Genomic DNA, 12,198 nt, shown 5'->3' on the forward strand with positions numbered 1-12,198 from the left:
AATCATAGAAACCAAGGTAGAAAAGGGAATCAGACATGGGGCCTGTCACCTAACTACCTTTTTCTTTCTTTAGGGCACTATAGATAGTGAACAGCAAAATAGGAAAAAAAAAAAACAACAACTAGCTGGCAATGCAGCAAATACCCTGAAGCAAACAAAAGGTGAAAAAGGAAGGCAAGATTATTTCTACAGTGATAAAAAGCAGAAATATTTTTAACTCTCAGTTCGCAGCTTAGGTCATACAGAAACTAACTTCTCTAATATCTCTTATACAAACATATGTCCTTAAACTTCTAAGAAAAGATCACATACCTGACATTATCTATTTTAAAGACTTAAGTAAGAACAATCACATCTTTGCTAGTACAAACATATTTTCTAACGTTAAAAAAGGAAAATGATATTAAAATGACAACAGAAAAATGCCAATTTTTTACCTCATGATTTTATGAATTGGAAACTGTAATGAGGTAATTTTATTTAGAACACTATTCTCAACAGGGCTTAGAATGACATTGTGAATGTCACAAAAGGACTTCATGAATCTAATCTTCATGAATCTAATATTTAATGAAATTCCAAATAAGTTTGGTCAACATCAATGTGCAGATAATCCCCATCTCAAAATTACTAATTCAGGTCAGTTATTTTAGCTCGGGGACTTTAACTTTTGTAATTAGCTATTCCACATGTATATTACCTCTATAACAAAATCCACATTCATGTCTAAAGAGGCATAAGCACCATTAATTTCAAAGTGCCAGTTTATCTAAAATCTAGCAAAACATAAATACAGAAAATAGCTGAGTCTAGTTAATTCCCATTGTAATTGATAATTTTCCTTTATTGCCTCTAAACAGCTATTAGAGATTTACAGTTCCAACTCCTCTGATCTTTTGAGAAGTCCCTCATATTGTTCCATGATTTTCCAACCTTCTCTGTGTGAAAACCACTGGCTAAAATACTATTCATACTTACAGATTAAATGTCCTATAATGATTTAAAATGAGCTAGTATAGTGCCTTAATCTTCCATAAAAATAGCATTCAAACATTATGATCAGAAACAAAATATTTGGCTGAATGGAAGAAACACTTGGCTCAGAATGAAATGTCTTAAGCTCTTTGGTTTACACAGAATTAAACTTCAAAGTTAGCTCAGTGGTTCAATCCTCAGCACCACATAAAATATATAAAATAAAGGTATAAAAAATACAAAAACATTTTTAAAAACCTAAAAGTTAAATTATTTTTATGCAAGTTGGTGGAATTATATACTTAAATCCTAAAAGGTAAGGAAACCCTATCTCCAAAATCACAGTTTAATAAAATCTGCCAAATAGAGGAATTTAAATAAATTATCTTTTTCACTTAAATTGCTCATTCTGAAATAGTCATCACTTTTTAAATCTTCCCTATATTTTTCTTCCAAGAAAATGCCTATTAAATTATATTAGAATCAAATTCCTAAACGTCTACACTTCCAACAAATATATTATCTCTTGAAAAAAAAACAGGGATGAAGATATGAGAATTCAAAAAAGTTTAACACTACAAATGATTCTGAAATCACAGAAATAACTATGTACAACACTTTGATCATCACAATAGCTTTAGAAGTCTTAAGTTGTACCAAAAGCAGATATGTAAATACACAAACATACAGACACACACACACACACACACACACACATATACACATATACATACATAAACAATATAAGCTCCTCTTTTGGGTAATAAATGAAATATCAGAAATATAAAAATAAGCATAAAAAATTAAAACATACAAAAAGGGCAACCACTATTTTTAAGTACCAATAAGCAAGTGAATACAATAACAATGATAATCTAAAAATCCTTTGGCTTTATGATATAGACAGATTAAATGAGGTAATAATTCAACTTCTTAATAGGGAAGCGACAAAAACTTTTTTGACAATACATGGTTTTGTTTTGTTTTGTTTTGGGGGAGAGGCCTACAGGGGATTGAACTCAAGGGCACTCACCCAATGAGCCACATCTCCAGCCCTCTTTTGTATTTTATTTAGAGACAGGGTCTTGCTAAGTTGCTTAGGGCCTCGCTGAGTTGCTTAGTGCCTCCCTGTTGCTGAGGCTGGCTTTGAACTCGCGATCCTCCTGCCTCAGCCTCCCAAGTCACTGGGATTACAGGCATGTACCACTGTGCCCAGCAGAAAATACACAGTTTTAAGAAAACTGAGAAGTAATTTTGACAAGATTTTTTATACTTTGCTTTGAAATTAAAAAAAAAAAAAGTACACGGCTATGATTTTTTGAGCATCTAGAAATTTCATGACATACAATGTTGTCCAGATTAACTTGATAGCTTCTAGAGTTTCTAGAAGAGAATTATTTTTGAAATTTAAAAGTACACCAAATTGAAAGTAATTCTGTTATGCTGTTAAAATTTTATCTTGATGATGTCCCTGAAATTCTTACTGTACATTCTATGTATTTGAAAATATGTAATCTAACTTATTATTCTAAAACTTACCTTTATATTCTGCACCCAATCTCAACATTAAACGCATAGGAAAAACCTTTGCCCAAGGAATCTCTAACTTCTGGATAAGAATTCCAAAGAGAAAAGGATTACTTGGCAATGGGAGATCATCAAGTTTCTGAAAAGTAGGTGTAATAAAAAGAAATCCTCCATGATCCTTGCTATTCAGAAAACTCTCAGTAAAGGTAATGTTGTCCAAGTTTTCTATGTATTTTCCTGGAAATAAAATTATTAATAAAAAGATTTTAAGTTGTTTTATTATTATTTAGGGGACATATTCTGAGTTTGAATGTCATAATATAAATAAACAAAAGGCAATATAGAATTTTTGTCTGTTTGTTTCTACTCTTAAAGAAGCATCTAATAAGCACCTTCTGTGCACAAAGCTAAGATACTCCTGGAGCTTGGGGACCATAAAAAAAAATGTGAAAATGTTTCAACCATACATGCCTTTAAATTTTTCTCCTTATTGCATATATGATGTAGATAAATTAAGAGGGGTTAAGAGGGGTTAAATTATCATGCCTCATCCAACCTTGTAAACACAATATGGAAAGTATATAGATAGATTTTTAAAATCAAGGAGGCAAGTATATTTCATTTCTTAAATTTGAAAAAAATCTGTGTATACACAATAATCCCATAAAATGCTAAATTTAAGAAGACTAAAAATGATAATTAAGCTCTTTTAAGAAATTAGCAACCTCTTCAAAAAATAAATCTGTAGTACAGTTAGCATAACCAAAAGCATAAATGCCTTTAACTAATTTATCCATCCCCTACTTTGAATAGTTCAAAATAAAATGCTATACCTTTTAAAGCATCCTTATATATGGTGATGAATAGTCTGAAGATGTCCTTAGGAATTTTATCTTCATTTGGCGTACATAACAACAGAATAATAATTTCTGCCTGTCCCAAGCCATGCAATCCATTGGTTGAAAAGTACCAGTATTTGTCTGAGGAGTCTTGAGTGATAAAAGCATACAACTATGAATGTTAACTTCTACTAACCTAATAAACTAAAAATTATTTTTGCATGAAGCACACCCTTTCAAATTCCTTATCTCCCCCAAATTTTCCTCATAAAAACTTTAAACTGAATTGTGTAAGATTCATGTAAGGAAAGAAAAAGGATTATCTTATGAAGTCAAGTAATAACTCTAAAATAAAAGGTACACAAATATGCAAAAATGCAGTGGCTAAAAACTACATTAATTTCAGAGAGTATGAAAGCTGATAAATAAACTGAGTGTAAGAATAACTTAACACTGAGGATTTTTTTTTTAGAGAGAGAATTTTAATATTTATTTTTTAGTTTTCGGCGGACACAACATCTTTGTTTGTATGTGGTGCTGAGGATCGAACCTGGACGGCATGCATGCCAGGCGAGTGCGCTACCGCTTGAGCCACATCCCCAGCCCCACTGAGGATTATTTACTTCCTTACTTTTAATTAGGTTACATGATACTTGCTTTAAAACCATCTTTATTTCTACTAAATCATGATTCCTGCTTATCTCATTCACAAAATTTCAATTTATCTAAAAGCTATTGGAGATTATCAATTGTATAATAAGCATCAAAATACACCTCACCTATAAGCGCATGATCTTAACCTAGGACAGACTGAGGAAGGCTAGTAAAAATCTGGAAGTTCATATATCAAGCTTCACTGAATATAAATTTATTTATAGTCAGATTTGGCTGAAAAGCCAACATTCAATGTGGCTTATTTTTTACTGTTGCCAGTGAAAATCTAACTTGAAGATGTAATTAGAAATCCTGCTTACCCATAAGGCAAAAATTGATTAATCAATACTTACAAAATACTATTTTGACATTCACGAGCAGATTAGCATTTAGGACAAATGTCACAGGATGAAACCCTTCGCCTTCAAGAAGTAAAATGATCTGCTCATGAGATGGGTGTTCTTCTACTACAGGCACAAAATAATAGAAGTAACATTAATCAGGATAAATATCCTGCTAAATATGTTTATACACACACACACTAAAGGAAAAATGTATAAATCCATCAATGGCCTCATCAAATTTATAAACAAAAGCCAACATGTCCCAGAAAATCAACATCTTGTAAAACTGTTAAATACTAATTTTTAGTTGTCTATGCAATGAAGAAATTAATACTGAAACATATGTCAATCCTATATATTGTATAGCATATGCACAAATGTTGATAAAATAGCATATTTATAAGATTCTAGCACCTTCAAAGTTTTAAAACAAACACCTGTGATGGTACTTTCTTGTTTGTCAATCACTTCAATTCTAATTTCCAAAATTTACAAGTCTGTGAAAGTAGTTTAGACCCAGGTTAAATATGCTATTCATATGCCTGTAGCAGTGATAGGTAACAAAACTTGACAATCAACAGGAAAACATGCACGATATGTACAAAACAGAGCTTCAGGGATTTTTGTCACTACTGCTAAGTTCATGAAATGGTTCCTACAGACAGAACAGAGATCCTAAGCGTCATTCTCCTACATTATCATGCAGAGAACCACCATCTCGCATTTCAGGATGCAAAAAAAACAGCTTTGGTGACAGGGTCTATCCTAGGGAACCACTCCAAATGAGAGTTAGCCATAGAATATCCAGCTTGAAAAGGACCTTAAAGAGCCTTTTTTCTTTTACAAAGGAAACTGAGGCCCAAGGAGATGAAATAACATGCTTCAAATCATTCATGTTACAAGTAACAAATGAGAAACTAAAATCCCCAGTTTTGTTGTCCAATATAATACTCTAGTTTTTTTTTTTTTTGAGATACAATGCTTCTTTTTTTTAAAATATTTTTTTAGTTCTCAATTGACCTTTATTATTTAATTTATTTATATGTGGTGCTGAGAATCAAACCCAGTGCCTCACACATGCTAGGCAAGCATGTGACCACTGAGTCAAAACCCCGACCCCTACAATGCTTCTTTAAAAATAAAAAAAGAGCAGGACACCCTGATGCATGCCCTATAATCCCAGCCACTTGGGAGGCTGCAGACATGGATCACAAGTTCAAGGCCAGCCTCAGCAATTTTGTGAGGCCCTAAGCAACTTAGTGAGACAGTGTCTCAAAATAAAAAAATAAAAAGGGCCGGGGATCTGACCTAGTGGTAAAATGCCACTGGGTATAATCCCTAGTATTAAAAATAAATAAATAAATAAATAAATATTTTTAAAAAGAATATAAGTTTAAAACCTTAATACAATGGAAACATTGCTAAAAGTCTGAATTTCCCTATTGTATTGGATTTTAACTCATTTTAGAGAACTAGATATGATAAATGAATCATAAAAATTCAAATTCTCTAGAATTTTTTACATAAGGCTTGTTGAAAACTAAAGATAACAGCCTACTACACATTTTAATAAAATTAAGTTTTTAAAAAGGTATTTCATACATTGTAGACAAAATTTATCAGTACATTCTTTTTTAAAAAGTATTTTAAAATTTTAAGTAACTGCTATCCTACCTGATCCCTTTTCTCCAGATGTAACCAGAAGTGGAGGCAAACTGTCCTCATCATTAGGTAAAAGACTAATTTTATTGCAAACATACTTCTCAATACCACACAATAATCTATAATCTGAAATACTAGTGACAGGTAAATTGCTATTAACCATGACACTAGGAAGAACAGATGGTTCCTCAATTTCTGCAAAAACATCATCAGCTAGTGCAAAAGAACCAGAAGTAGGTATCCCCTCAGTTCCTGTGTTTATAGGCTGTTTTTCCACAGATGGAACATGAAAAATAGGAGTCCGAATTATTTCTTTTCTTGCAATATCTCCTATCTCACTGTTTGTTTTCTCCAATGTAGAAGAATGGGTATGATCCACTGGGTTTACATTCTGTAAAATATGGGATAAAAATTCAATCAGTTCTTATTCTCTGTTCAACTGTGAAATTCTGATCTTTACAGTCAAACATACAGTTTTAGTAAGAATGAGTACATTCAAATTCTTCTGAAGTAAATTTCTCAAGAAATAGTACCATTTTACTTCTTTAAGTTCAGGAGCATATGATGTTAAGGAACATAAGGACTTAGACTCACAGCATGTTTAGGTAGATATAAGTAACTTATTGACTGGAAAAGTGAGAAAAGAGGTTGAGGATCCTGCACCATATCACATGTAATCAACTTGGTTCAAATCAAAGCTCTCTCATTCTTATGACAATCAACAAAGGCTGGGAAGGTAGGGGAGAAGGAAAATGAGGGAAGGAGGGGAGTGGTCAGGAAGCAGAGTGCTAGATATATTCCATAATAGGATCAATTACAATAAACTATCCATCAAGTCTGCTTCAATAAAAAACCCTTTCTTTTTAGACTAGCCAGAATCAAGAATCAATATTAAATAAGAATGATTCATGAACTCAAGTGATATGTTCTAGCCATGGAGGACTTCCATTTTGTTGAAAGACTGATAGAGAATAGGTCCTAGATAAGGAACATATTTTTGGTTATCATGCCCATTTGTAAAACCTAGCAAAAGAACTCTTACAACCAAGAGGCATATATTGTCTATCTACTATTTAAACAAAGCACATGTGTGTAAATACAAGCATAAATATCACCATCAGACTTTCCTGAATGTGTGTAAACCATTAAATCAATATTAGTCTAAACAAAATTGCTAAATCTTAAGTTACATTTACCTATACCAATGGTTCTCAAAATGTGGTCCAGAGATTCTATAGGTCCCCAAGATCTTTCAGGAAGTTGATGAGGACCTAAGATTTTCTTCATATGAAAACAACACAGCACAATACACTGAATGCAGGTATGAGTATCTGTCTTCTATTAAGTCAGATATTAAAGAAATTTGCAAAAATGTAAAACAATGCCACTCTTCTTTCTAAACTGCTTTGGTTTTGAAAGTAAGGCTTTTCATAAAAATAGTATTTCTACTAATGTAATGGGTTTATTATTTTGTAATTAATAAATATCCTTAAATTTTTTCAATTTAATTTAAAATACAGTAATTACCAATAGGTATAAACCACATATCTTAGGGATTCTCAATAACTTTTAAAAGACTACAAAGGGGTCCTAAGTCTAAAATGTTTGAGAACCATTGCCTTAGGCTAACATGAAAAAGGTAAAATCTAAAGCACATTCACTGTTACCTATACAGGCATACCTCAGAGATACTGTAGGTTCAGTTCCAGACCATTGCAATAAAAAATGAGTCACATGAATTTTTTTGTTTCCCAGTGCATATAAAAGTTATGTTTACACTATCCTGTAGTTTATTAAGTGTGTAATAGTATTATATCTTAAAAAGACACAATGTACATATCTTAATTAAAAAATATTTTATTACTCAAAAATGCTTTGATCATCTGAACTGTTGGAAAAATGGCATTGACAGACTTGTTCCACATGGGGTTGTGGTAACCTTCAAACTGTAAATAACGTAACATCTATGAAGTGTAATGAAGAAACTGCAATAAAATGAGGTATGCCTGTACATTGCTTATTTTAGGAAACTCAAAGCATTCAAAAAATAAGCACTCTAAAAATCACATGAGGAACTATCCAAAAAATAAAATTTTATTTAACGAATAAGTTATTTACACGCCTTACCACAGGCACATCAGGTAAGAGAGGACTAAAGTCTTCAGAGTATCTTTTACTTCCAGATGATAATTTTGTTGTATCTGCAACTTCACCGTTAGGCAATATGCCATCTGCAAACCATACTCTTTTCTGTTCTTTGGAACATAATCCTAGAATCAGTTGGGAAAACAAATCATTTTAGTCTGGCAATGTTGCAGGGATGTAATACCAAATGGTCAGGAAATGTTTTCAAAGCTTTTTGCTGTCCATTGGCCAGCTCTGCATTCTCAAGGCTACAAAGGCCTCAATAAATGTTTTTTTTTGGTTTTTTTTTTGTGATTCATCTATCCTAAGCAGAGTCCTTTTCTACCTAATTCATACAAAAGGAGTATATTAGACTAGATGTGACCCTAGGAATCACATACACTGAAAAGAAGTATATGGAGAGATTACACATTAAAAACACTAGGGGAAGATTTAAAGCATATATTATGGAGTTTGAGTTTGTGAGCATGGAATGGGAACTGAATAAAACTTACCGATTAAGGCACAGGAATGAAAAGTGTAGATCAGAGCATAGCAGATAAGCAAAGGAAAACATATAAAGAACAGAAAGAAATAAATTGGCTAAAAAAGGAAACAGGATCACTTAGGCATACCAGAAAGTCATTTTTTACTTTAATTTCATGAGAGAAGCATAACATTTTTTGTTCTTATGATACGGATACAAAACTTCATTAATTTTTATTACCAATTCCTCTCAAATTTGGAGGGAAATGACTAGAAATCAGCATAAATATTTGTTCTCTTTTATTATAAAGTAGCCACAGAGAAAGGTTATGAAAATTGATGCAAAAGATTTTTTAAAAAATATTTTTATAGTTGTAGATGAATAGAATGCCTTTATTTTGTTTATTTTTATGTGGTGCTAAGGATTGCACCCAGTGCCTCACACATGGTGGGCAAGCGCTCTGCCACTGAGCTAAAGCCCGGCCAATGTCAAAAGATTTTAAACAATATCAAAATACAAAAGTCTACTTTTGTCTACAAAATACAATGTCTACTTTCCAAAACTGAAAACAATTGAATCACATATTTTTGCACTATCAATGGACATACTGAACAATGTATTTTTCTTGCATTTGCAATAGTTTTATAATTTAACAATTCTGATTGCCAATATAAAAATAGGTAAATGTTTTAGACAAATACATTCGTCTTTAGAGCTATAATACGCAATCATATATTTTGAATCTCCTACTGAGTGATAAACTAAAATCCAAAATAATTGTCAGAAGTATCCAAATTTACATTTAGCTAACATTTACAGTTATTTTCTAGCATAGTACAGTCTTCATTCCCCAGACTAATGTTTAAAAATATACATGGGCTTTACTCAAGATGCTAAATGACAACAGGTTATAAGAAACAAAACAAACAAAACCTCAAACATTTAAAAATATATTGGTAAAAAATTTTATTATTGTGGTAATTTATAAAATTTAAAACATTTTTAAAGAAAAGAAAATATGTCAGGGGACTGGGGCTATAGCTCAGTGACAGAGTAATTGCCTAGCGTGTGTGAGGCACAGGGTTCAATGCTTAGCACTACATTAAAAAATAAATAATAATTATTAAAAAATAGAAAAAAAAACGATATGTGAGTTATTGACCAATTGTCTCTAAAACCCAACCCCACCATTCCACAGAGTACTTGTAGATGCTAGGCTGAAAATACGGAAAGTACAATTCCCAATTTCCTTTGCTAGCTAATTGGCTATGGTCAAGTTCTGCCAAAGGTAGGCAGCAGTGGGAAACCAGAGGTGGGAAGAGAAGAAATCCTTTCTATTCTACTTCCTGCCAGGATCCTTGCAGCAGCAGCAGAACTATCACTACCACTGGATATTGCTGTATGTCCCATAACTTTCAGAATTTCTAACATTAACCCTGGAACTCCCCTTCAGTCATCTGAGCACCGACCCTAGGAGGTCCCTTAATGGTTCCAGCATTTGCCACATGGTTTCTCCCCAGAAGTAACAGCCTCAGTGATGTGATGCTCCAACCCCTGACTCCAAGTTCTAAACGCCAAGCTCCTCCTGATGCCCTTGCTCCAAGTTTTAATATTACTCCTCTGGCCCCTTTTGCCCCCTCCAACCCCACTGGTGGTAGCTGCTTGCAATTACTAGTTTCTCAGATGCTTGACCATGCCCTTTTAGTTCCAACATACATGTATAACCAATTCCTATATTAAATTCCTCCTCCTGATATTGAGTCTGGTTTCTATTTTAATAATTTTTCTTTAGTCTAAGAAATAGCATTTTATTCCTGTTACCTTCAATACTTGGTTGTTTAAGTGCTGAGATTGGCAAAGTTGTAGGTGAAGGTATGCTAGATGTTTGGGTCTCTTGAAGAGGCTGGATGGTAGCACATTCATCAGAATGATTAGATTTAAGATTAGAAGCAGTTGGACTCATCATCCTTTCAAATGCCTGAGCTACAAAGAGGAAAGAATAGTATTAAAATCTCAGATGTCTTTAAAGTTCAAAGTAAATTATAATAATAAATATTCAATTTTTTTAAGTTGAAAGGAGAAAGAAATAAATGGCTTATCAAGAAAAAGAAGTGGCACTTGGCAGAAATACTATCTGAGTAACTAGCAAAAGCTCCTTACTTTAGTTGGCAACACTTCACTTTGATAAGGTACCAGTGAATTATTTGATATTTTATTTGGTATATTTTGATATCTACTACGAAAATACTCCTTTTTAAATATGAGTACCTCTCTACTTTTGCCCTTGTACTCTGTGGGTCTATTTCCAATATAGTTAAGAGTCACTCTCTTAACACATAAATCACTAACTCATCACTGCTTGGTTTAAAATTTTTTAATGGCTTCCAAATTGCAGTGAAAATTTAAGTTCCTAAAATGGTTCACAAAATCCTAAATGATCTGCAACCCTACCTATTCTACCTTCCCAGTTAGCTATCTTTCCTTGTTAGACTTCATCTCTCACCACAATCTCACTTGTTCAACAAGTTAAGCAAATATTCCCTCTGTCTAGAATGCTCTCCCCAAAGGTACTCACACAATTTTAGTCTTTCACTTCCTTCAAGTCTCTATTTACATGTCATATTATCATAAAGCCTCACTCTGACCACCTTATAAAAATACTACCTCTTGGCACCAATCTGTTACTATTTATCCCTATTCCACTTTAAATTTCATTTTAAGGTATTATCACCATCTGATATCCCCTTTGTTTACTATCCATATGTACCCACATTCAATATTGTTGAATGATTTTTTTCAATCAAAAAACACAAAGCAGCACTGGTTCAACATTTCTCCAAATCTATCTGCTATAAATGCTGCCACTGTTAAAATAATCTTCCACAAGTGCCACCAAATGTTAGCACTCTTAGAAAATGGCTCTGTTAACCAAGTAAAATTCACATATCGTATACTCTGGGTTTCAAAGTAATTTCCAATTTGCCCCAATCTACCTGATAGCTTTCACACGCACAGGTCCTCAAAACTCATAGAATCTCAACACAACTTTTTTATTATCCACAACCTCGATTCAATCTTTTTCCTTCATTGAATGTTTCTCACAACCCTTCTTTCCCTTTTTATTAGATAACATTATTTACTTCTATCATTTTTAACCCTATGGTAAGTTAACTTTTTAATTCATGCTTTCTTGTAGTATGTAAATTAATAATAGTAGCCCTCTAAATTAAACTATATGCTTATACACTATAAGATATCAAAATACACAAAACTAAATAAACTAATTTCATAATACATTTTTTGATAAATCAGAGTTTGATCTCAGTATCTTACTGAATATCTTACATGATTATATGTTTTCCCCTCTTGAACCTTACAGTCAGAATATGTTTTAATTCCTACCTAAAAATCGAACTTGTCAACTCAAATAATACATCAAAAGATCACAGCTGTTTTACTATGTTTTTTTAAGTAGGGGGAGATAATTATGTGGCATCTTGCTCTAAAATTTCTGAATTCTGGCAGATTGTTTTGTTTAACAACATGAGCAGTAGTCTTCTAGACTACTGAAACAGTACAAGAAAAA

The 12,198-nt window shown here is 32.6% G+C and overlaps 1 protein-coding gene across 3 annotated transcripts in view; it reads right to left on the reverse strand.

Annotated features, from left to right (window-relative positions):
- Zfyve16 (zinc finger FYVE-type containing 16) overlaps positions 1-12,198 on the reverse strand; it is a 49,121-nt gene that overhangs the window by 15,236 nt on the left and 21,687 nt on the right. For all 3 annotated transcript variants that reach the window (XM_071612458.1, XM_071612459.1, XM_071612457.1), the window contains exons 5-10: positions 10,434-10,595; positions 8,129-8,271; positions 6,014-6,392; positions 4,349-4,462; positions 3,336-3,491; positions 2,515-2,739 (exon numbers count right to left, since the gene is read on the reverse strand). In XM_071612458.1, coding sequence (XP_071468559.1) covers positions 2,515-2,739; positions 3,336-3,491; positions 4,349-4,462; positions 6,014-6,392; positions 8,129-8,271; positions 10,434-10,595 — 1,179 coding nt within the window. The remainder of the gene's footprint in view (positions 1-2,514; positions 2,740-3,335; positions 3,492-4,348; positions 4,463-6,013; positions 6,393-8,128; positions 8,272-10,433; positions 10,596-12,198) is intronic.

The sequence above is a fragment of the Marmota flaviventris genome, chromosome 5 (assembly GCF_047511675.1).
Source record: "Marmota flaviventris isolate mMarFla1 chromosome 5, mMarFla1.hap1, whole genome shotgun sequence".
Taxonomy (NCBI): Eukaryota; Metazoa; Chordata; class Mammalia; order Rodentia; family Sciuridae; genus Marmota; species Marmota flaviventris.